Source organism: Podarcis pityusensis (assembly GCF_964106645.2).
Source record: "Podarcis pityusensis genome assembly, chromosome: 16".
In the NCBI taxonomy this organism is placed as follows: Eukaryota; Metazoa; Chordata; class Lepidosauria; order Squamata; family Lacertidae; genus Podarcis; species Podarcis pityusensis.
The window spans coordinates 3,484,708-3,510,757 of record NC_138041.1 but is presented as its reverse complement, the minus strand read 5'-3'; the positions used below and the strand labels follow the sequence as shown (position 1 = coordinate 3,510,757).

The 26,050-nt window shown below is 46.8% G+C and overlaps 1 protein-coding gene and 2 long non-coding RNA genes across 3 annotated transcripts; 1 reads left to right on the top strand and 2 right to left on the bottom strand.

Moving 5' to 3' along the window:
- Positions 1 to 4,549: 4,549 nt before the first annotated feature.
- MCL1 (MCL1 apoptosis regulator, BCL2 family member) lies at positions 4,550 to 11,525 on the top strand. The gene is made up of 3 exons (XM_080986082.1): positions 4,550 to 5,398; positions 9,279 to 9,526; positions 9,965 to 11,525. The coding sequence occupies exons 1-3, from the start codon at positions 4,621 to 4,623 to the stop codon at positions 10,079 to 10,081; spliced, it is 1,143 nt and encodes a 380-aa protein (XP_080842208.1). The 5' UTR covers positions 4,550 to 4,620; the 3' UTR covers positions 10,082 to 11,525.
- On the bottom strand, positions 11,285 to 21,305 carry LOC308465853. Its single transcript, XR_013980588.1, has 2 exons — positions 19,947 to 21,305; positions 11,285 to 14,476 (listed from the first exon to the last, which is right to left on the bottom strand). It is a non-coding gene; the product is annotated as an uncharacterized lncRNA (long non-coding RNA).
- Positions 21,306 to 21,793: 488 nt separating this feature from the next.
- LOC308465500 lies at positions 21,794 to 26,015 on the bottom strand. Its single transcript, XR_013980487.1, has 2 exons — positions 24,756 to 26,015; positions 21,794 to 24,610 (listed from the first exon to the last, which is right to left on the bottom strand). It is a non-coding gene; the product is annotated as an uncharacterized lncRNA (long non-coding RNA).
- Between the last annotated feature and the right edge of the window lie 35 nt (positions 26,016 to 26,050).

Here is a 26,050-nt window from a genome sequence, read left to right as displayed (position 1 = left end):
ATACAATAGTCTGTTAAAACATTAAAAGCTTCCCTAAACAGGGCTGCCTTCAGATCCACAGAGTTCAGGGCTGTCCACACTGAATGGCAGCAACTGGGCTTTCAGATGAGGAATATTCCAAGCCCTGCCTGGAGATATTGAGGATTGAACCTGCGTGCTCCCGGCTTGCTCTAATCTGCTCTGCCAAGTGAGCTGCAGCCCTTGGCCTAAAGATAAGGGTCTAGTCCTCATGGTTCTAGAGATAGAGAGACGGTTTAAACAGGGGGAAAGGAAGGGGCCTGCCACTGCGTCAGATCATGGGTCCATCTGCCTCTGTAATGCCTGCACAGGCTGGCAGCTGCTCTCCATGGTTTCAGGTAAGGGAGATGCCGGCACACCTGTTCAAGTAGAATTAAAAGATCCCAAGCGCAAAGGACAGGATGCTGGAGTATAAGGGACTGTGGGCTGTGCTCTTCTGATGCCCTCATAGTCTTAGAGGATCTTGCATCCACCAAGACCCCGTGGCACACACATTAAAGTGCGCTTTTCTTTAAAATGCATCATTTCCTTTTATCGGGTGCTGAAAATAAACCTTTCGGGAAGCTGCTGGAAGTTTCCAATGTTTGTTCTTCTCCTCGGTCTCTAGGGGAAGTTCCCCCCCTTCCTCTTTTTGAGACTTGTTTCCCTTCTGCTCTCTGCCCCCCCTTGAGAAAGCGTTACATAACAAAGCATTCTGCATTCTCCACGGGTGAGTCACACACACAGATACTTCCTATTCTCCTTCAAGATCTCTCTTTGCTTTTCCATTGATGGGAGAGGGAAAAGCCCAAATCCTTCACCCATTGAGCTTTCCCCCCCAAACAGATACTCCTCCCTTTCCAGCTTGGCTCCGCCTTCCTCCATTAAGTTCCATGGAGCTCTTGATCCTTCCCACCTCTCCTGTAGCCTCGCTGCTTCAGTGTTCAACACAGATATGTTAAATTGTAGACTGAACCATTTCTTTCTTTCTTTCTGGGGGGGCGGGCGGAGGGAGAAGTGAGTGCTACCCATCAAACTCAACCGGTGGGGGAGGGACTCCAACATTTTATTTTGTTTCCTTAATTTTATTTATTGTTACATTTCTAACCTACCTTTCCTCCAAGGAGCCCAAGGTGATAAAAGTAAAAAAACAACAACTGCTCCTTTTCCCTTATGGGGTATCCAAGAGCCCATATTTAGTCCTTTTGTAGGTTCTCTATCGGTAGGAGAAAATAACAGAGGCCAACCAGAGAATATTGAGAAGCAAAGCAGCTAGTAAGCCTGATCTTTATTGAACTGTTGCAACAGGGTGCTCCCCCACAAGCAGGAGAGAGAAGGAGGACCCAGAACAAAGGTGTGTCCGCCCTTACATAGACATTTTAAATTGCCCGCCCTGGAGTCCAAGACCACCCCCAGAAACATCATACCTACATCACAGAAAAGGCAGTCTACAGCAGAAATCTGAGTGCATTGTTTTTACCCTGTCTGCCAGGTTACCTGTTAATGGTCACTTGACTGGATTACCTGTGGAGCCTGGCCATTCTTTTGTAAAAATAATACTTTAATTCCTGAGCCAGGTCACAGGCTCACCCTATTCACACCTTAAATGTGCCCTTAAGACAGGATTTGTGAGGAAAGAGACAATGGGGAGGGTTCTGCGTTTCCTTTGACCTTGCAGAGAAATATTTGAGGTGACTGAAAGACTCAAAATGGCTTTAGGACTTTTCCTATGGGTTTCAGACATGTGGTTTATATATTTATATGTGTGTTTGCTTGGTACATTTATGAATATTTATTATAGATATGTAAGACCTTAAAATTCTTTTAACAGTGATGGTTCTCCCACTCTCTCCATTTTACCCTCACAACAGTCCTATGAGGTAGGTCAGGCTGAGACGGGTGACTGGTCTAAGGTCACCCACAGTGAGCTCCATGGGCAGGTGAGGATTTGAAGCCAGGTTTCTCAGGTCCTAGTCTGATGCTCTTAACAACTACACCACACTAGGTAATGGACTATAATTGCTCTGGTAGGCCAATTTTGCTTAGTGTTGGGAGGACTTTGTTAAAAAGAAGACCCAAGTCCTCCTCAGAGTAAACCCACTGAAATCACTGGTGGCCACGAGTAACTTCTGAGTCCATGGATTTATAGGAGAGTACCCCATGTTAGAATGAGCTCTTCCTCTTCCTAACCCAGGTGTTAAATGTGGCATTTATCGCTCCATCCTATACCCATCTCCTCAAAATAAACAATTTCTGGACAATGGTGGTTTGATGCAGCAAAAACAACAGGATCTCATGGAACCTTAAAGGCTGATACATTTTATGGTGGCATCAGCTTCTGTGGATTGGAGAGCCCTGCAACAGGATCAGGCAAAAGGGCCTTTCAAGTCTAGCATCCTGTCCTCGCAGTGGCCAAATGCCGCAGAGAACCTAGGAATCTAGATAGACTGCCTCTGGACCTGGGGGTTCCATAAGAAAGTCAGAAGAGTCTGGTTACTGGATCAGGCCAAAGGGGGCCCATCATAGTCCAGCGTCTTCACAGTGGCCAACCAGAAGCCTATTATGCGAAACCCTCAAGCATGACTTCAGCACAACAGCACTCTAAGGAAGAGGGGTCTGGTCCACGGAAGCTGATGCCATAATAAAAATTGGTTAAGTCCATTAAGATGCTGTAAGCCTCTTTCCTGTTCTTACTCAGAGGTGAACACTCTTCACCTCAATAAAACTCACTCCCACACAAATGTGTACAAGGGTTACAGCCTCAATGTTGAAAACCTGTTCATATCAGCAGGTCATTGCAACCTGTCAATTTCAAAGTGAGTCAACTAAGGGTGGCGTTTCTGCATGAAATCAAGCGCTGGATTTGGCCCAGGGAGGGAGACACCCCGGGGTAGTTTGAACAGAGAAAGACTTTGCTGCAAGCTGAGGGGGTGCTTTACATGGGTGATCTTGTCCCAAAACTCCATATCCAGTTCCAGGTGAGCCTTGCGATTTTTAAGCACTGGACTGGATTGCAGGGCTGTTGTAAACTGATCTCTCTTTCAGTCACAGCAGCACAGAAAGACCCCAATCTGCAATATGGGAGTCACAGCAATGGACAACATTGCAGGACTGTTGTACACTCTTCTCTCTTTCCAAGTTCTTGCAATACTTGACTACACAGCAGGGGCGTTGTAAGCCCACCTGAAATATATGGGCAATGGGCTGCACATTTAAAAATTACACATTCCACACAAAATAAGACAGAGGTTTTTAAAGGGTAATTGCTTGGCTATTTCCATTTGTTTTCTCTTTGCTAATGGTTTGTGGGTAGGCTCCCTGGTATCCCAAATCACAGCTGCTCTGAAATCTGGCTTTTTTCTCTCTCGGTGCCCACAGCATGGCTGGGTAGATTTCATGCTTTGGAGATTTGTTTCCACCAGATTCCCAGAATCCAGAAACCAGAGCCAAGTGTTTGCACAGTGGCTGAACGGGTCAGACGCACCCTTGGAATCGAAGGAGGGTAAAGAGTACATATGGGAGAGCAAACACGGCTCAGCCCAGGAATCTTGTTTACAGTTCCAGTTTTCGGTTTCAGAACTCAACTTTCAGCCTCAGCTTTTTTTGCTCAGACATCCGCTCCTGGTTTCTGCCCTGCCTGATCTAGAACGGCAATCCACTAATCTGGAATGGCAAACAGCCAATCTAGAATGGAAAATGCTAATCTAGAACTGCAAGCCCATAAACTAGGGATACGAAACTCTAATCCAGAATTGCAATGCCCTAATGCAGGATTGAAATACCCTAATCTAAAATAGCAAACCTCTAATATATGTTGTTGTTGTTTAGTCGTTTAGTTGTGTCCGACTCTTCATGACCCCATGGACCAGAGCACGCCAGGCATCTCTAATACAGAAACGCAAAAAAACCCCACCTGATCTAGTATGGCAAAACCCTAATCTCGAACTGCAAAATTTTGGCCACGGGTCTCAGATGCACTCCCTGCTCTTAGGGGACCTGTCTACCGTGAGAACAGGATGCTGGACTAGATTGGCAAGGGGACAGAAGAAAAGACCATCAGAAGGAAAGGGGCCAATCTCCTGGGAAACCACCAGGACGCCTACTTTGTCTTTGGTTTGGACTCAGTCTGACCCTTATGTTTCCCTCCCCTTATGGTTTTGATCTATGGGCTACTTTTAAAATGAGGCTGCATTTTAAATTGCAGTTTAACCTGTATTTTAAATTGGGTTTTTTCCCCTTTATTATGTTTTTACTGTAATTTTACTGGTGTTAGCCGCCCTGAACATAAATGAAATTTATTATTATTAATTATTATGATTATCACTACTGCTACTACTACCCGGCCCCCACCTGCCCGCCCCTGAACAATGGAGCAACCAAGAAGCGCCCTATACCAAAGCGGGCTTCTTCTTCTACCCTTTAAACGTCTATGGTGGCCTGTTTTAGCCACGCCCACCTCCCCTCCCCGCCGCGTCACCGCCTCAAGCTCAACGTCGTATGCCACGTCCGTTCTGACGCCAGCGCGTCAGAGCCTTTATAAGACCATCCCCGCCGCCGCCGCTCCCCTCTCACAGCTCTGCGCGACGAGCTTCGGAGTTCGCGGAAAGCTGCGAGGAGGCCGCCATGTTTAACAAGAAGTCGGTGGTGTTGTATTGTGGGGGCGCACCGAGCATGGCGCCCGCCACGCCGGTCTCCCCGGGGGCCGGCGGAGGCGGCAGCAGCAGTGGAGCCCCAACCGCCTCAGCCGCGGTGACCGCCGTCTTCACCGCCAACGGCCGCTCTGAGGGCGCCGGCCCGTTCTCGCCTCGGATTGGGCGCGGCTGGGGGGCCAGCGTCTTCCCTGAGGGGCCCTTGGCGCGGATTGGCTCAGGGGCGCCCCTGGCGGGGCCCCTGGCGCGGATTGGGCCCTTCGAAGTAGCGCCCCGCGCGCTGATTGGCTCCCCCGCCGCGGCGGCCGTTGGCGGCGCCGCGCGGCCGTTGGCGCTGGCGCTCCCTGAGGGAGAGCTGGACGGCTGCGACGACGACGACGAGGAGGCCGAGGCCGCGGAGGCCGGCCTGCCTTCGCCCACCCCTTCGCTGGAGTCCATCCCGTCCTCGCAGGGGGACGACGACGACGACGCGGCGGTGGCGGTGGCGGCGGCGTCCGCCCCGGACGACCTGCGCAAAGTGACGCTGGAGTTGGTGAGCCGGTACCTGCGCGAGGCCGCCTCGGGCGACGGCGACGCCAAAGGGCCGTCGGGAGGCGGCGGGAAGAAGATCCTGAAGGGCCTCCTGGGCCGCTTGGGGACCCCCGAGGAGGAGGAGGCCGCCGCCGCCGCCTCGCCGGGCGCCGCGCAGGCGCTGGAGACCCTCCGGCGGGTCGGGGACAACATCCTCGACAAGCACCAGCTGGCTTTCCAAGGTGGGTGATGGGGGCAGAGGGGGAAGGGGAACCCCGAGGTCATCTAGCCCAACCCCCCCCCCGCGGGGGCTGGAATCGCAGTTGGGCCAAGGTGGGAGGGAGGGGGTTGGAGGAAGCGGGGAAATGAGGGGCAAGAGGGTTACCTCGTCGTCGTTTAATCCTTGTGTCGAGGTTATTGCAAGCCGCCCCGGAAAGGGGCCAGGGCGGCTCACAGGAGCAGCAGGAGGTGGGCGTGGTGCCAGTTTTTTAGGCCGCGCACTGCCCTCGACAGGACCAGGTTGGCACCCTTTTTTGCAGGGTCATAATTTTTTTGCGGGGGAGGGAGAGTAAATGGAAGGGGTGCCTGAAAGATGGCTGGGGAAGAAATGATGAATCATTTCTTATTCTAGACAGCCATAATAATAATGAATAGTGGGGGAGGGGTCTGTTCTGGGGCCACGCCCCCTCTTAATCCCAGATTGGCACCCTTCATTGGGGATGGAAAAAGGTCAAGGGAAGAAGAAAGCCAGAGGGGATCTACAAATAAGGGCTGGGGGAGATGATAACTTGCCCCCAAAGCAGCCCAAGCTAGCTTCTGTCCATAATGATGATGATGCGGCGTGGGGGGATTGTGCTTTTTCTTGAGATCACACCCCCTTTTCCCAGGCCCTGACTTTTGCACGCTTAAGTGTTCTTTGCCTGGCTGGAATGTGTCCTTGAGCTATGATGATGCCTCATTAAATAAATGAAACAGAAGCTGTTTTCAATGAAGATGATAAACATATACAGAAAACAGGAAGTACATGCAAGGAAAGTCCATAGGCCTAACAAACTGGTAAAGACCCATTTATCCTGTGAGGAAAGCCCGAAGCAGAAGGCCATGGGCCACATTTGGGCAGCCTTTTTGTGGGAACTATTTACAGATACAAAATACCAGAGACAGATGCAACAACATTTATGGAAGAGATAAAAAATACAGAATAGCCATAACAATGGCTGCTTCATTTTAAGAAAATAAAAGCCTCTGCAGAATCCCATTGGCATAAAACAGTTTTTCAAGAGGATGCCTGCCTAATCTTCTGGAAGTGTACCCCACTGCCTGGGACCTATGACACAAAGTGCCTGATTGCTAGTTGAAGCCAGTCAGGCGAGCTGACAGACTGGAACACTCCCCAGCAATGTTTCCTGGGTGGCTGAAGAGAAAAGCAACATTTAAAATAAAATTATTCTAATTACATACACTGAAGTTGAGGTGTGGCTTTCTTAGAATGAGTGTGGGAAGGAAATGGGGGTGTTTGCTTGCTTGGGAGGAAACAGTGAGGAGTAATAACTGATGGGGGGCTTAAGTCGTGGGGTGTGGAGAGGAGGAAACTATCAGCATCTCACATTTACTGACATTTTAGTATCTTGCATTTCTCTTAAAGCAGCCAAGTTGGTTCACAAAAAACTAATACAAGATTTATCGTTATAAAAAAGCAAAAACAGGAAGCAGGAAGTGCAGCAGGGTACTGAAGTGGAAAGGGACTGGGGAAGGAGGAGGACGACGGGAAGCACTCACTAAGGTGTGTTTAGGGAAGAGCATGAAAGGAGCTTGTGTGGGGCAAAGAAAAGTTGGGGGTGTCAGCTGTAAGGGGTGAATGGAAGTGGAGGTGAGCACCTGTAGGGCTGGTGAAGTGCTAGAGTAGGGGTTGGGAGGGGGGAGGGAGGAAAGCAGGTGGCCTGAGGGGGGGAAAAGTGAAGGTGAGGAGCTAAACATAGTGGATCAGGGTGTCCTTGGGATGGGAATGTAGCAAAGGAAATCGATGGGTGGAAGGGGGAATGTGTTGGGCAAGTAAAGGGGAGAAATGGTGGGGCTCTTATGAAAAAGAATTGGAAGAGTGTCCAAAGTTTAAAAAGAGTAAACAGGGATGTTGAAGGGAAAGTTCCTGATGTGTCCGTGGACTGAAAGGTTGCACATTTGAGTCTGGTTGGTTGACTTCAGTTCTGTGCAGTTTGGGCCAGATTCCTGATCTCCAGTAGAGTTCAGGCTTCTTGAGAGGCCACCCTGGCAGCCAGAGGTTTGTGGGTGGCCCAGCCTGCCTTCCCACCCTGTTTTTCTGCAAGGAGTCATTGTGAAAGCACCAAGCCCAGCAGAAACGAAACTGAATTTAGTTCGCTTGACAGTGGGGGTGGGGAGAAACTCTTGCAGGCAGAAGAAGATAATCTGGATACAGATTAGCTCTTGCTGACATCCTGCTCCTGCCTAGCAAGTGAAATATAATTCATTGTAAACATGATGATAAAAGATTAGCTGGCTCCTGCTGTGAACAACTAACTTCCTTCGGAGTTGCTTTGGAGCAGGTTTGCTATTTACCAGCACTTTGCCATTCTCATTTGACTTTATTTTAGTATATTACATTAGCTAGGGCACTGACTATGTAGAGTTGGGAAGTAGCCTTAAAATAACCTCCAGTAATTTGAACACTCCTAGAGAGCCTCTATGGTTTGCCACCTCTAAGTCAGTGTCCTCCAGTTGTCTATCCCCTCCCAGCTACCCTTGTGGCTGAGCTGCTCAGGTTTTTGTAATGTGGATGGGCAAGAAAAGCTTTGACAGTAGCCATTTGTGAGATGTCCTGTAGAACATTCCTTACATCCTGCATATACAGAAGTCACAATGGCACAGACTTCCCACAGAGGTATTGTTTGTTTTCTGGGTTAGGAAGGGTTAGGACTTGGCTCACTCATCTAGTGTATAAGAACAAATTTCATTAGACTTACGTTTAATGGTTTGCTTTAAGCCTTCTGAATCATTGCCTCTCCACAGTACAATAAAGACTCTGCTTTGGGGCAACTCCTAAATGCGGATGCAAGCATCCCTGTTCCTGAATCATGAAAATGAACCAGCTATAGTCACTTCCTTGTTGACTTCTGGATTTCAGCTTCCTCAAGTTTCTTTTAAGTATCAGTGGCTAATAGTTGAAGGCTGCTTAACCCTTAAGGACAGAATTGTACTGCCAGGATTCAAGTCTTGAACCACTAGCTCAAAGCATGACGACTGTTGGATTCCTTGTTTTGTATTAAAAATAGTTGAAGCAGCACTTACTTAGACGCTAGAGCTGGGCTTTGGTCTAGGGCTGCAGATATCAGTGGCTGTAAGTAGGAGTTGTGTTAAGTTTGTCTGAGTATTGGACTCTGAAACAGACAGCTGCTGATCTGCAAGTCTAAAGCAGCCCTAGAACATTTTAATGTTCTTCTCAGGAAGTGCTAGAACTTATTTTTATTCAGACAATCACTTTGTATTCAAATGAATTCATAAAGTGATAGTCAAAATAAAAAAAAAGTAGAACATCAAAATGGGAAGTGAAAACCATTTAAATGAATCTCAAAGCAATGTACAACATGGGAAGCAAATACAATGCAAAAGAATTTTAAAACAGCACAAAATAGAAATGAAATGCAATACAGTATATCAATAATCAAATAAAAGCCTACAGTTACAAAATCCCAACCAATCACTTTGTACGACAAAGACAGCTGACCAGATAAAAACTCATATAGCTCCAGAATTAAAGTAAGTAATAATTGCCTCCCACCTAGGACAGCACATACACTCCCTGTCTCATTGGGGAGGGGGAAGCTCTTGCCAATAAGACTTCTGAGCAAGCTTATCCCATCAACATTCCATCTGTTCAGGCTCTGACCCTGAGTTTTAAACATCAGTGCCCACCCACCATCCATTGCTCATTCAACCAAGTACTACAACCTCAATCCTTCCAAAAACAAAGAGCAAAGAGTGGGGGAGGGGGAGAAAACTAAACTGCTTTGTTAATGATTTTGATTGTTAAAACTTCTTGCACACTTAAATGTGGAATTTTCAGTATTTTCACCTGTGTTCCTTGCTTATTGCTCGCCCCCTCTTCAGGAATGCTTAGGAAGATTGAAATAAAGAAAGAGGATGACCTGAAGACTGTGTCAGAAGTTGCAAAGCACCTTTTCAGTGACGGCATAACAAACTGGGGTCGAATTGTGACTCTCATCTCTTTTGGTGCCTTTGTTGCCAAACATCTGAAGCGCATCAATCAGGAGAGTGCCATCGGTCGTTTGGCAGAGCTCATCACCGAGGTTCTGGTTACAGACAAGCGGGAATGGATCCTCAACAATAATGCCTGGGTAAGTGAGTCATGGTGGGGCTGAATGGTAGATGTTGTTGTGCTGCCCCTTTCCCTTGTAACTCTTCACAGTCAAAATCCAAACCTGGAGACCCCAATACCTTCCTGTAGCTGATCTTTCTGGAAGTGAATGCATGCTTCATCAGATTTTAGGGCTGCCTCCCTATGTTAACTCTCCATAAATAGAGTGAATATCTGTCATGAGATGTTTAAAAGAGCTACGCTAAAATTGGTTTCCCACAAAGGGAACATTGTTTGTGTGTGCGTGGTTGCGGTTGTTGAAAATGGGGAGTGGATTGGACTCAGAATTGCTGGATGTTGGACTTTGCTCAGTACATGGTTTTACCTTCCATTCTTCCTGCGAATTCTCTTTGAAGCAGTCAGACACACATGGCTGCCAGTGCTTAAAAGCAATTAACAATGCAATTCTTTCTTCTAGGAGGGATTTGTTAATTTCTTCCATGTAGAGGACGTAGAAGGCAGCATCAGAAGCGTTCTGATGGCTTTTGCAGGCGTGGCTGGAATAGGAGCAGGTTTGGCTTACATGATCCGGTGAGTCAAGGAGTGCTCCCAGTGAGGAGCTAGCTTGGACTATCCTGTTCTACTGTGACTAGAAAACTGAGCCGTTTTTTGAAAGTTGACGGGAGAATTAAAACACCTCGAAATCCCATGGAAAGTTTGGTCTGAACTGTCAGTTTTAGAATGTCACCAACAAGGATGTCTACAAATTGGGAGTAGATCCTTCAAGCCAAGGAACACGCACTCCGCTTCCTCCAGTGGTGGAGCTAAGAGGACTGAAGCCCACCTGAGCACAGTCTTGGGCTTGGACTATGAACCCACAGCCACATTGGGCTTATATGAACTGTTGGATGTGCTAGGTAGTGTTCTATTTGCACAGAACTGTGACCATACACCCAAGCGGGGTATCTAAATTATCACCTTCAGAGAAGAGAGTGGCGTGTTAGGGGTGACGTGCAAGATGCTTTGTGCGGTGAGCAAAATGAAGGACCTTCAGGTGAACACTGCAAATGCCTTATCTGTTCGCTGGCACAGGTGTGTGTTGTGTCTGCTGTGGAGAGATAAAACTCCAAAATCTGAACCCATCTCATTGCATCAAGGGCTGATCCTGTTCTATGTACTCCCTTCAGTTTTTGTTTCCTGTTCTCCTCTGCCCTCCCCTTGGAAGCGTACACTGCCATAGCTCCCAAGTTATCACAAGACATGGAGCGCAATAGTGTAAATATGTATAAACCTTCACGGGGAAGTCAGCAGAAATTTATGTACATTTGTAGCTGAAACTGTACAAAGTGTATACTCTTAAAAGAGATTTATCTTTGGGAAAGGTTGTAAAAGAGTTTTTTTTAAATGTAATTAGATTCAGGTTTTGCAGCTCTTTATTCTTTAGCCCTCTAAATGTCACATAATCTGGGCCTACCTTTCTATGTACTTCAATAACAACTTGTTTCTGCCAGGTGACTTTACTGAACAACCATCTAAGTACAGCTAAGCGACTTTCTTTTTGTTCTTTAAAATGTTTTCTTTCTTCATGGTTGCCAGGGGAGGCATTTCCACAAATCTTAAGTTTTTTTACCTTCTTTATTTTGATTCTTGCTTTCTTTAAAGCCAATTATTTTAAGCTAAACTTACAAAAGAATGTCATACTTGTCTCTAAGAATAAAATTTCTCAAATGAGTTAGCAATGTAAGACATTATGGCCTATGCACGGAATAAATCTGAATCTTTGAGGGAGAATATGAGAGAGGCTTGTAGACTTGGGTTTCTTGAACCCTTTATTAGGCAGAAGGGTTCAGTATAGGAGCAAGAGGTTAAGTTGTTTTTGCAGTTTGACTAGATTGCGTTTAGTCTTCGCTGTACTGTTAGCTTTGTTTAGACCAGATTGTGGCAGATGTGAAAACCTAAAACAAAGCATAGACTCAACATGGTGCTATGGTCAGACTTTCTTGTTTACATAAACTGTCCAATAAAACAATTCACAGGTGGTTGCAGTGTGTGCCTTCTGTTAAGGCAGAAACATGAAACAATTGAAGCTATATTTGTATGCATCCTGTCTTCTCTGTGGCCAAACTCTACTGGAAGGCCTGGCCATTTGCTGCCTCTCTTCTTTCCTTTTTGTCACTCAATCTTGCAGCTGGCTCTGGAGGGGAGCGCCCCTGGCTGGCTTGTGAAGAAGTAGCCAGTTACTGCTGGATCCTGGATTTGGCCCCTGGGGTTCCCATTTGTCCATGACTAGTATCTCTGTATCAGTGGTTGAGAAGCTTATAACCCCAGGTGCTGGTGAGAGTTGCAGTCAAACATCATCAGGAGTGCTTCAGTTTCCCTGCTGCACTGCCTTTATCCATCGCTCTCTTAGCATATCTATGCCTATACTGCATTTTTCAACGGTAGTTAAAAAAAGGTGAGAGTTATATTAGTGCAATATTGCAGTAGTCTCTTTGAAATTAAGTGCTGTATTTTACATTATTATTTTTATTACTACTACCACCCCCACCCTTAACTAGCAGATTTCAAGGTAGATTGCAACAATTTAAAATTCAGAATTGAAAACAGATTACAGTCATAGGAATAGGGTGGGTCCTGAATTTATATAAGAAGCAGTCTTCCCCTTCTAAGTGCTGTGACTCTTAAGACAAGAGGTATGAAACCATTTTCACGATCCTCCACACCAACTTTGTAATGCCTTTGAATGTGCTGGTGGTGCACTCTGGCCCTATGCAAAGCTTTGCCCTGGAAATATGCAAATCTGCACCTTCTGCAAAGTTCTGTTTCTAGTTAGTGGTGCAGTGTTTGTGTCAAAGGTGGATGCTTCCTGGTTAGGGTAGATCGGGCAATTTCTGAAGCAACTTATTTCACATAACAGGAAAAGTAGAGGGAGGGGTTTTTATAACCAGACCCTTCACTTAAATATTTAAACACAGTTCTAGATGTTTCATTGGACTCTGTTCTGCTAATTTGCACTTGGCAAAAGTTGACAAAAGCCAATTCCCTGTGCTCCGTTTCAAGGGAATCCTGAGGAAAATCAAGCATTTCATGCTTCTAATGCCAGGGAGGGAAACCTGTGCTGGAATACAACTCATCATATCCCTGGCCATTGGCTGTGCTAGCTGGGGCTGATGGGAGTTGTTGTTGTTATTATTATTATTATTATTATTATTATTATTATTATTATTTCAGTTTATATACCAGTTTATATCAAAAGATCCCATGGCCATGGACAACATTTTACAGAGCATAATAATAACAATACAAAGCATAATAATCCCATAATAAAATAATCTTAACAGATCCCTTTAACAGGCCATCAATTACTTAATGGCTGAAGACCTGGGTAAAGAGGAATGTTTTTGCCTGGTGCCTAAAGACATGTAATGTTGGTGCCAGGTGAGCATCTCTGGGGAGAGCATTCCACACATGGGGAGCCACTACAGAAAAGCCCTGCTCTTGTGTTGCCACCCTCTGAACCTTTAAGGAAGCAGGTACATAGAAGAGGGCCATGGATGACAAGTGCGGTCTGTTCATATAGGGAGAGGCAGTCCCAAGGCATTGAGGTCCTGAACCATGTACGGCTTTATAGTTCAACACCAGCACTTCGAAGTGGGCTGGGAAACAAATTGGCAGCTAGTGCAGTTGGGCCAGGATTGGTGTTATATGCTGAAACAGTCTTGTTCTGGTGAGCAATCTGGCCATTGAGTTTTGTACTAGCTGAGGTGTCTGAGCCATTTTCAGAGGCCTATGTGTAACGCACTGCAGTAATTCAACCTAGTTCATCTGTCCAGATATGAGCATAGCTGGGCCACCAGCCAAAGCTGATAAAAGACCACCTGAGTTTCATGCAACGCCAATAGATCCAGGAGCACCCCCAAGATACATCCCTTCTTAAGAGGGTGTGTAACCCCTTCAAGAGCAGGCAGACTCCCATCCATCCGGTCTAGGGGACTACCCATCAACAGTATCTTATCTGGCTTGAGCTTCAGTTTGTTGGCTCCCAACCAGTCCATTACCTAGGCAAGGCACCAGTCTAGTACACCAACTGCCTCCCCCTGCAGATGTAAAGGTGAAATAGAGCTGTGGGTCATCAGCATACTGCTGGCAACACATTCCAAAACTGGAAGACTCCACTCAGCGGCCTCGTATAGATATTAAACAACATGGGGGATAGAACTGCCCAGAGGGACCCCACATTGAAGACCCCATGATGCCGAAAAACACTCCCCAAGCATCAGCTGATGAAGACAACCATCCAAGTAGGACTGGGACCACTGTAAAGCAGTTTTGCCCACCTACAACTCAGAAAGCCTTTCCAGGAGGATACAGTGGTTAATAATAATAATAATTTATTATTTATACCCCGCCCATCTGGCTGGGCTTCCCCAGCCACTCTGGGCGGCTTCCAAAAAAATGTTAAAATACTGTAATACATCAAACATTAAAAGCTTCCCTAAACAGGGCTGCCTTCAGATGTCTTCTAAAAGTCTGGTAGTTGTTGTTCTCTTTGACATCTGGTGGGAGGGCGTTCCACAGGGAGGGCGCCACTACCAAGAAGGCCCTCTGCCTGGTTCCCTGTAACTTGGCTTCTCACAGTGAGAGAACCGCCAGAAGGCCCTCAGAGCTGGACCTCAGTGTCCGGGCAGAACAATGGGGGTGGAGACGCTCCTTCAGGTATACTGGACCGAGGCCATTTAGGGCTTTCAAGGTCAGCACCAACACTTTGAATTGTGCTCGGAAACGTACTGGGAGGCAATGTAGGTCTTTGAAGACCAGTGTTATATGGTCTCGGCTGCCGCTCCCAGTCATGGTAATGGTTATTGGTATTGAAAGTCGCCAAGAGGTCAATTAGGATTAACGGATACATTGCCCCGTCTCTCTCCTGACAGAGGTTATCATATATGGCGCTTTGGGCACTTTCCAGACCAAAGCCCTGATTGAAATGGATCTAGAAAATGAACAGTTAGAGGGCCAAAGTTTCCCCATCCCTCAGCACAGACCCCTCTACTTGTGATCTAGGTCAGTAATGGGGAATCTAGCTCTCCAAATGATGGAACTCCCAGTTCTCCCATCATTCCTGACCACTGACTACGCTGACATGGGGTGACAGAATTTGGGGAGCCCAAAAGCACCTGTAGGGCCACAGTATTCTTCTCAAAGCCGTGCATACCCCTAACCTGATCGTAAGAATGGGACAGGATCTAAAATGCCCCTGTTCTCCGCAGAATTCCTCTTTGGAAGGAAGCTTTGTAGTTCAGCTAACCTTGCTATGCATGCTTTAGCATCACAGACATATTTGCTCCTGAACCGGCCACATTTTCTTCATCTGTTTCAAGCATCTCCAACCAACCAGCAGTGAATTCTTGCTCATAAGCTTGCTGCTGCTGCTGCTGCTGGGTAGTCCTGTTACCTAACAGGGTTTACCTTTGGGGTTTCTGCTAGCTTGGTATGTTCAGCCTGGAAATAATTTCCCTCTAGAAAGAGTGATTCACAATTGCTGTGTCTGCCAGAAGATCCCGCCCTGCCCCACCCCCCAGAAGATCCATTCCCTGCCATTTGGAAGGTTAATAATGTCAAGATCATTTGCTTTTAATAGGTGGGTGAATGTATTGTTTCCATGGTACTAGACTTGAAGCATAAATACACCACTGAAATGGTTACCTAATGCAGCCCGCTGGCCTATGCCCACCCACAGGAATAGTTGCTGGAGTTCAGAAACATTCTGCCCTGCTGTGAAGGTGCTAAAGTGAGAAGGGATCCATGAATCTCCTGTGAAAAAATGCAGTGAAACTACGTAACAATTGGGCCTAATGGAGTTCATTTTCCTCTTAAACTATAATAACTCCTAATAATAATTTATTATTTATATCGTGCCCATCTGGCTGGGTTTCCCCAGCCACTCTGGGCCGCTTCCAACCAAATATTAAAACAATACAGCATCAGACATTAAAAACTTCTAAACAGGGCCGCCTTCAGTTGTGTTTTAAAAGTAAAATAGTTGTTTATTGCCTTGACATCTGCTGGGAGGGCGTTCCACAGGGCAGGCACCACTACCGAGAAGGCCCTGGGGAGGGTTTGTTCTTCGTAATATATGATGAAGACTAAAAAGTAGCTGTGGGTATTTTGCCAGGGAATTCCCAGTTATCAAAAAATAAACAAAGCCCAACATGTTCTGCCCTTAAGCACATAGTCATAATTTCCCAGCCTTGATTGATCCAGACTAGTTAACAGGGGAGTTCTTTTTGCACCTTTCCCCAAAAGTAGGCCTTTGTAAGTTTGAGCAAATGTTTTTTTTTTTCAGTTTTGCAATACACACAGGTGGCTGTTTTGGAAATCAGGTTGGGTGTGGGGCTTAATTCAATGGCTTGTTCTTCAAAGCAAAGGAGGAGGTCATGCTTTTTTAAAAAAACAAAAACCCAAGGGAACGACACACACAATGATATTCCTGTGGAGGGAAACAAAACTGGGTCTCAACTAAACTGTGTGTCTTTCTTGCCAAAAACGAAAATCAGTTTTGCCTGTTAGAATCACTTCAACATTGGCTGAATTGTTTAGGCAAATAATGGCAAGCAGCACTGAGTATCAGCCTTCTCTGTTTACATATCAACTTCACTGTGTGGCATTGATCCAGCCCAGGGTCTGTGTTGATATGAATGGGGGTCAGGGGAGAATCTGGATTAGGAATACAGTCTTCTCTTGTAGTTCCAGTTATTCCTACTTCCAGAGTTTACCACCATAGTGATCGTGTTTCAAAGTGCCCTCCTGTAACCATGGGGACTAGATGCTTACTCCAAAGGTCGGGTTCGCAGAGGTCCATGGTGACCCAACTGCAGCTGCCTTTTGCAAATGGATTTCTTAGGCTTTTTTGTGATTCATTTGCAAACAACATGAGTTGATGGCTGTCAAGGGCATCATCTGTTTCAAAGGGTGCTGGACTCCTTCAAAACAATTGACCTCAAGTCTCAAGGAAAGACTCCAAAAGGGAGCAGGCCTTCAGTTTGCTTGATTAGGGATTTCGGCAGAGTCTGTCGAGGATCCCTGCCTTGGGCTGTTCCTTCTCTTTTGCCTACCTTGTCTGGGATCTAGCTGATTCATAAAGCCATCCAGCCCTTTCCATGGAGCCTAACTTAATGCAGCTGCTTTTAGCTCTCGGTTGCGAAAGCAAAAAATAAAGCCATCCAAATGTTAACGCCATTCTTCCCCGGTGAAGTCATTGCTGTGGCTTTTCCTGTAATAAGAGGCCTTGCAAATAAATAAATGAAAGGGAAGCTTTTATCCAGGCAAGCAGACGGGCAGCGTTTCCTTCACAGGCCTGACGAGGTGAAAAGCACTCTTTGCTAGTATGCCTTCCTCTCAGTTATTTGTACTTGTCAATGTTTGCACACAACACTTTCATTTTCTTTTTAATTGCAGTATTTGGGGAAGTGTGTTTGTCAGATACACAGGCAGTTTCCCCCAAACTTTGGGTAGCTGAGGCACCACTGGTGAACAGATTTTCTACCAGGGGACTCCATTGCTTTTGCACCTGAAAGGGCATGCTTGGTGTATGCCAACTAAATGTTCCTCTGGTCTGGGGCTGCCTACCCTCCAGATGTTGTAATCCCTGACTGTTGGCCACGCATGTCACGTGGCCAGCATGACTAAGCCGCTTCTGGCGAACCAGAGCAGCGCACGGAAACACCGTTTACCTTCCCGCTGGAGCGGTACCTATTTATCTACTTGCACTTTGAGGTGCTTTCGAACTGCTAGGTAGGCAGGAGCTGGGACCGAGCAACGGGAGCTCACCCCGTGGCAGGGATTCGAACCACCGACCTGCTGATCAGCAAGCCCTAGGCTCTGTGGTTTAACCCACAGCGCCACCCGATATTAAAGGTATACTACCACTAAACATGGAAGTTCTGTTTCCAGCTATTGTAAGAAAGGAGCAATAGTCCTGCTGGATGAGATATGAAGAGCCTGCCGGGTCAGGGCAGTGGCCCATCGAGTCCAGCATCCTGTTCCCACAGGGGCCAACCAGATGCCTGTGGAAAACCCACAAGCAAGATTTGAACACAAGAGCAACTCTCCCCTTCTGTGGTTTCCAGCAACTGGTTTCCAGAAACATTTACTGCCTCTGACTGTGGAGGCGGCAGAGCATAGCCATTGTGGCTATTAGCCATTGATAGCCTTATCTTGCATGAATTTTGTCGACCCTTAAAAGCCAAACAGGTTGGTGGGAATCGCTGCCTCTTGGGAGAGCAAGTTCCATAGTGTAACTCAGCGCTGCCTAGATTTAAGCGTCCATCTGGTCAGCCTTCCGTTTCCAAGTCCTTTCCCAGGGGCATCTTTCTGCTGTCCTCCCTCAGCAATTGCTCTTCAGAAGCATCTCATCTCTAACCACTAAACTGGTGTGGCTAACAGCACTTCCTTTTACAGACCCCCACACTCTAAATAACGTCTTGCTTTGAGTTCCATAAGCTCACTTGCGTGTTTAAAACATTGAATGATGCACCCAGGGACCGCCGTTTCAATTCCAAACCGTTCCTGCAGTATCTGCTGCCCTGATGAGAGCTGAAAGTGAGACTGAAAGCCCTTTTGCGTATGCGCCTCTCATGAAACCAAGGAGGGAGCAAGAAAAGGTTTCAAATGGTCAGGCAGCTGTCATGGAAGACTCACTTCCATGTATATACCTCAAAGAGGTCTGTTCTGTGTATGGTTCCCCCTTGGAGAACTCAGGGAGGAGGATGGGATTGACTGCCTGTTAGTGGCTCTGGAAGATCATTGCTTCTATAGGGCTTTTGCAAGAAGCTTGAGGGCTATGTGAAATTAAGCCTCGTGTGACCGCAGGGCTAAAGGTTGCCTGCTTCTGTTGAGCCACTTCAGCACACTGGCATCCAAGCTGACCAGTCCAGTTTTGACTTCTGTTCCATAGGACACCAAAGCAACTACCTGCACTCGGATACATAACATGCACTTGGCTTTCCAACCCCAGTCCTAGAAGGCAACCTTGTGTGGACATGCATTTATTATTTCTTCCCATATACATAAAAATGTACAGCTGTGATTGCGTAGCCCCCGTTGGAGGATATGCCGCGCTTCATCGCAGTCCTGGCTTTTATGAAGAAATGGGGTTGGGAAGGTGGAAGGTGAGTTTAGTAGTTGCATGGGGCGGGTAGGGGAAGTTCTAGCGCAGGCATCCCCAAACTCTGCCCTCCAGATGTTTTGGGACTACAGTTCCCACCATCCCTGACCACTGGTCCTGTTAGCTAGGGATGGTGGGAGTTGTAGTCCCAAAACATCTGGAGGGCCGAGTTTGGGGATGCCTGCTCTAGCGGGTTGGTAAGCAGAGCTAGCAGGGACAAAGCTCCATGTATTTCATAAATGAATATACAACTTGACTGTAAAAACAAACTACCGTATTTTTTGCACCATAACACTCACTTTTTTCCTCCTAGAAAGTAAGGGGAAATGTCTGTGCGTGTTATGGAGGGAATGCCTACGGGTGGCGGGGGGGATCTGCTGCAGTCGTGAGCAGAGTATCCATGGTTCCCCTTCCTTCCCTCCTCCGTGGCTCGCTTTGAAACAGCAAAGCGGGAGAAGAGCCGCTGAGTGGGGAGGAGAGAGGGACAGAGAGCCTGCTTCTTTAAAGGAGCAAAGCGGGAGAGGAGAGGAGCCGCTTACATGAGTGTAAGCGGCTCCTGTCCGGTTGGTTCCTTTAAAGCAAGCAGGCTCTCTGTCCCTCTCTCCTCCCCACTCAGCTCGCTACATAGCAGCAAAGTTTTTCAGCTCGCTAAGCCGGGGATGAGCGGGGAGGAGGGAGAAAAGCAGAGCCTGCTTGCTTTAAAGGAGCAAAGCGGGAGAGGAGAGGAGCCTTCTCCCCCTATACCCCTCTTCTTCTTCATTATTAGCAGCATCCTTCTCCACACACCCCACGTGTGCTTCTTCTCCCCTTAAACCCCTCTCCTGCATTATTAGCAGCATCCTTCTCCACCCACCCCACGCATGCTCCTTATCCCTTGAGTGCTTTTCCTTCCCTCCCCACTTAAAACGTGGTTACAAAGCATGGATCCACATGGATCCTCAGGATTTTTGCACTGGGTCACCCCAAATTCACCATCAGATCACATAGCATGGCCATGGCTACATCTTGCACCAAAAAAATCACGCACCCACTGTTGCCTGGGGCCGCAGTGGTGCAAAAACGTGGTTACAAAGCATGGATCTACATGGATCCTCAGGATTTTTGCATTGGGCTACTCCAAACTCACTGTCAGATCACGTCTGTGGCCACAGCATGAACCACAAAAATCATACATCCACTGTTTCGTTTAGAATATCTTTTTTCCTGTTTTCCTCTAAAAACTACATGCATGTTATGGTCGGGTGCGTGTTATAGAGCGAAAAATACGGTACCCACCTCAAAGTGGTTACAGACGAACCTGCTTTTTGCTGAGTCTGGACCACTGATCTGTTTTGCTCCGTATCAATTATTCCTGACCGGCAGTGACCCTCCAGAGGAATCTTCCCCATCCCAGACCAGAGGGTTGGAAGGCACAAACGATGGTTTCTGTGTTCCAAATCAAGTTCTTGCAGGGCCTTGGCATCGGAAATATTTTCTGCTACGGACGTGGCATCAGTTGACCTCGCCACACAGAGTTAAGGAAAAACGACAGCTGTTATGCATTGGTTTCTCTTTGGGCTTCCCTTCAGGTGGTAGGACCAAGGTGCAAATCTGTGTGTGTGGTGAGGGGGGAGTAATTCTGCCCCTCCACCTCAACTGGACCGATCCTATTTGCCAGGCATGGGTTGCCACCTGAATGTCGCTGTTGTATTGGAGTCATGTCAATCAAACTGCATTGGACCGAGACCTCTTGGCTTGCTACTAGGCCCTATTGAAAATGGCGGAAGGGTAAGGAGGAGTCTTCACATCTCCAGCGATAGTAAGGCCTCAAGCAGCACTATGGGCATGTAGGAAAAGGCCATGAATGAGGCTGCCAGAGTCTCGATCTAGTTTTCTCAGCAGAAAGCAGGAGACAGGCATTCCACTGACATGAATTCACTCTTGGGTCCTGTCCAGGTCTGAAAAGAGAACAGCTCGCTCTCGCGCTCTCTCTCTCTCTTTTTTTTTTTCCCCCAAGAAAGAAAATCTGTTTTTCTCAGTATAATTGGTGGTCTGAGTAGTTGCTGGGCTTTTCAGAAAGAACCTTAGCCGTTTTTCTTCTTTCACAGGGCTTGTGGTGACTCTTCCTATTACGCTCCTTGCTTTTTTAGATGACAAAGCAGCTGTTGCATTCAAAAAGTAAAATAAAATAGTTCATATGCAGGCAGGACCCTTGTTTGCATGTTAATTGCCTTCCCTCAATATGGCTATTATTTATTTATTTGTTAGTTGTCTCACATTTGTATTCCGACTTCCCATCACAGAACACAAGGTGTCATAAAAGTGGCTTCCGGGCTTTCTAGATCCTGAGGTGGCATCCATCAGCCCTTGCTCCATTGGGATCTGATTGAATTGCAGCTGACCTGAAATCTCCAGATTTGACTGGCTCCTTCCAGGTGGCATGGGGAGGGTTTGGATCTCCGGGTGGCTGAGAGGGCCTTAAATTTTTTAAAATTAAGAAGACTACTCATGCAGCTTGCAGGCTTCATCCTGGTAAGAGCCAGATGCAAATGATTGCTGCTCTCCTCTGCTTCTCCCTCCCAATTAACCTCCGTCTCTAAATCTTTGCAAAGGCTGTGGGGCAGTTGTCCTCCCTCCTCCCTCTTTCCTGTTCCAATTAATCTCCATCTCCAGGACTCAGTAGGGCAGGGGTCAGCAAACATTTTCAGCAGGGGGGCCGGTCCACTGTCCCTCAGACCTTGGAGGGGGCCGGACTATATTTTTTTTTGGGGGGGGGATGAATGAATTCCTATGCCCCACAAATATCCCAGAGATGCATTTTAAATAAAAGCACATATTCTTCTCATGTAAAAACACCAGGCAGGCCCCCAAAATAACCCAGAGATGCATTTTAAATAAAAGGACACATTCTACTCATGTAAAAACATGCTGATTCCCAGACCATCTGCGGGCTGGATTTAGAAGGCAATTGGGCCGGATCCGGCCCCCGGGCCTTAGTTTGCCTACCCCTGCAGTAGGGGGACAGAGTGCAGAGGAAGAATCACCAGGGCCTGCCCCATTGCATCACCAGGGGCCACCCCTAGGACTCAGGCTTAGGCCCTGAGATCTCAGGGTCTTGAACGCTCTTAACCTGGCAGCCTTATTGCTAGATCAAGAACACATTCATTCAAGCCATATAAGTTTATTGTTCCAGCCAAAGGCCATGACAAGCCCACAGCAACAGTACCAATAAAACAATACAGATCCATAATACGAGCCAACATCCTTGATGTCAGAGGGAGGTTGCAGAGACACCGACAAACTCAAATTCACCTTGATTTCATTTAAACCTCTGAATCACCACAACAATTTTTTTAGCGATTTTATCTAGGTCCTCACCCTGTGTTACGAAGCTACTACTGTCATTCAGAGGAAACTGGACCATTTCTGCCAGGGTGTACCTGCTTCCTTGTGTGATCAAAGGTTTCGGAAAGGGATCTCTTGGGTCTCTATACAAGGGACAGGCTAACAGACAATGAGTGATGTCTTCCACCTGAGGTTGGCCGGAAATACAAAATCTGTCTGCGTACGGGGCCTTGTTGTAGTGGCCCATCCAAGGCTGTGTTGGGCATCACTTGGAAATGCAGCTCAGTAAAGGCTTAAAACAGTGTTTTAAAAGCACCAGTCATACCACCTTTTAAACCTCTTCTGACCCTGTATACTTCTTGGATCAATATCAGAAGTCTGCACTCAATGTTGGCAATTTGAAATTTCTCCCACAAGTCTGGGCTTATCGTGAGCGTTTGTTAATGGATAATCTCTTTGATTTCTGGAAAATAGATTGCTAGCAGGTTAGGAATTTTGGGCCTCTAACCTGGGCATATTTATTCCAACACCTGCATTCGGGCCAATCTTCCCTTCTTATCTGTTGGAGCATATCCAGACATTATTAGGATATGTGACAAAGGCATGAGTCTTACAGCTCGAGAACTTCCTGCTCCTTCCTCTCACCCGTTGCCTTTTCCAGACTGCAGTTCCTCTTCTCTAGTAAGGCTCAGGACCGCCTCTCCCCATATAAACTCAGCCAAACTCTGCATTCACCATCTAAGGCCCTTCTTTGTGTGCCTCCTCCAAGAGATGTCCAGAGGGTGGCAACACGAGAACGGGGCCTTTTCTGCAGTGGCTCCCCATTTGTGAAATGCTCTCCCCTCGCTTCTATATCTTCAGGGGGAAATGTTCCTCTTCGACCATATATTTGTGGGAGGGGGCTATTGTTTGCTAGTTTTCGTTTCAATAACTTATTTGCGTTTCTATCTTGTATTTTTATCTTGGGAACCACACTGAGATCTTTTGAGGGCAAGTACGTAAATCTAATAAATAAATAGTCGGTACAGGGAATGGATATTTCTAAATTGCCATTGGGCGGGTGGGGGTTATTTGGGAAACCTTTTAATTCGAATAACAGCTCCCTGTCAGCAAATGTAAAAATTGGAAATCCAACATTTATCCCATACATCTGGATCCTAAAATGTTAGTTTAATACTGCCTCTCTGGTCACAATTAGACAGGTACCGGTATTTACAATGCAGACCATTTCCGAAATCCAGGGAAGCCCCTACAATGGCTTGTATTCCTACTTTTAGTTCAGATTCTCTTATAATTTTTCCTCTGGATTTCTTCACTGGCCGGTTATGTAGGGACCTCTTTCTAGAAGAAGCATCATTGAAATTTGGACTTTCCCCCTCTGTGTTTATTACACTGGTACCTCTGGTTGCAAACGGGATCCATTCCGGAGGCCCGTTCGCAACATGAAAAGCCCGCAACCTGAAGCTCCATATCTGCACAGGTGTGCAGCGCGATTTGGTGCTTGTGCGCATGCGCAAAGCGCAATTTAGCGCTGCTGTGCATGCGCGAGCAGCGAAACCCGGAAGTAACCCTTTCTGGTACTTCCGGGTCGCCGCGGGACACAACCTGAAAAAACATAATATGAAGCAAACGTAACATGAGGTATGACTGTAATCCATTGCTCACTGCCTTTTCCTCCCGTCCGCGGTGGGGCAGGGAATGTGAAGTTTTCGACTTGCAGCCTGCAGAGCACAACACACTCACAAAAAACACTAGTCTGGAGGGGCTCCGAGTTGCTGCTGAGGTTTACTTGGGTGAAAGGGAGGAGGTTAGTGTCTCTTCCTATGCTTGGATGCTCTTCTGACCCCCGCCCCCAGCCCAAGCAAGTCAGTAAAGATCCCAGAATTTCTTCACCTTATGAGAGCTGAGTGGATTCAGCACAAATCTTGAGCGCTGACATCTCTCTGCTGAACCAGCGGACTTTTGCTAAAGTCTCGTCGAAATTGCAGACTGGGAAACATACGGTTAGGTCACAGCGTCTCAAAAAAGGGTTATCTGAGTACTTTGTCCTCTACAGTGGACCAACTGTGGCAAAACTTTGCGCAGAACAGCTGAGTTGCAAATGTCAGTTCCCCTGTAAACATCCGAAAAGGAGGACAAGTCATTCATCCTGAAAGATGAAGTCTCAATGATGAATCTGGAAGACTGTCAGAAACAGGAATGGAGTCATCGTCTGTTGTCACTGACTGCTTGCTGGGGCTGAAAGAATTGCATGGGCTGCCAGTTAGCTACAGGCAGGCCTAGGTTCAAGGTGCTAGTCCTGGTGTAAAGAGCTCTATACAGCTTGGGACCAGGCTACCTTACATCTTATAGACCAGTTTATCACTCAACTGAGGGCTTCCTGCAGATACCATCTTATCAGGCAGTCCATTCCACACAATGTAGGAAACGGGCCTTTAGCGGGTTGGCACCTGTCCTTTGGAACTCCCTCCCACTGTATATCAGACAGACTCCATCTCTGCTGTATTTTCGGCACCCTCTAAGACCTTCTAAGCCTTTAAAGCTGAGATCTTTCCCAATCCGCATCTGTGCTGGAATCATTTTAGGATGTTTAACATGTCCGCTATTATTTTATCTCTTGTTGGATGTCCTGTGTTCCTTTGGAAGGAAAAGGGCAGGATATTCATTTAACAAATAAATACCGGGCAGGGCTGGGAGTTCAGAAGGCAATGTCTTAAGACTGTGTGTTTGCATATGCATGTGGGTGATTCCTCAGCTGAGACCTGAAGGCGTTTTAACTTACCACAATTTCTTGACACAGCTGGCTGGTCTAATAACCATCAGATCAGTCAGACATCTCCCAGATCTGCCTTGCATCAGTTGAAGAACTGATTCCCCTTAACACTCTTGACTCACTTTTCCTTCCATCATGTCCATGGCATCATCATCATCATCATCAATGTCAGGCTGTTTCGCTGGAAAGTCTTTCTTGCCCAAGGATCGCTAGGAATTCCAGTTTGAAGTGGCGCTTAGGAGTCCAAGTTAGAAAACAGTCTTCACTCTCCCAAAACTACACATCCCAGGGTCTTTTTTGGGGAGGGAACAATCATAGTGGCTTTTAATTTCCAGCTCAGATATGGCTTAAGTCATATCTGAGGCAAAACAGAGAGAGGTAAATTTTATCAGCTCTAGCTCTGCTGAAAGACTAGATCCATAGGGCAGTCTCTACCCTCAAACAGTTCCCAATCCAGTTGATCATAAAAAAATTAAGATTTAGTTCCTGTGCTTGCCCCCCCCCCCTTTTTCTGTCCCTTTTCCCTTTTATGTTGTGTCTTTTCAATAGCAAACCTGCAGGCTCTCCTTGTTTTAACTGACTGTTGGTCCAGAAGCCATTCTTAGAGCCTTTTTGGCTGCAATATCAGGGTGCAAGCATCCTAAATGATAAATGTAGCATAGTCCTAACCTGTTCCCATGCTTAAAGGGCTACCAGTGGTTCTATGGTGTTAAACATATTGGCTGGTCCTTTTCGGTTTTCAGGATTCAGCCATTGCCAGGGGGCGTACAGAATGGGGGCACACTGAGGAATTGATCTGTGGCCTTGCATGTATTTGAGAGTTTCTAGGGAGGGCTGTCACATCATCTTTCAAAGCTGGCTTGTTTGTTTCTGCTATCAAAATCTCCCGGGTGCAAGCGAATAGCGTTTCCTTGAATTTGCGATGAGCCAAAAGAACATTTACTGTGTTACGGAGAAATGGGGGGCGGATGCAGTACACGAAATCCAACCGAGCTCAAGGAACTGGGCTTTCATTTCGCAGAACAGCGGAGATAAAAACCACCGAGGAATCTTATCAGCCCCACGCACACCAAGAGTGGGGGGAAGTGGGGGCTGGCCTTTGGTTTGACGCCTGCGGGTAGCAGCCGAAAACGGCATGCTGACGAGAGAGAGAGAGAGAGAGAGAGAGAGAGAGAGAGAGAGACGGAAATTCAAAAAGCAACAGCCCAAAGTGTTGACAGCCCATAAGTCAAATTCTAAACACCATATCAGGGCTTTAAAACAAAACAAAACAAAGCAAAAATTAGGCCAACCGGAACATTGCA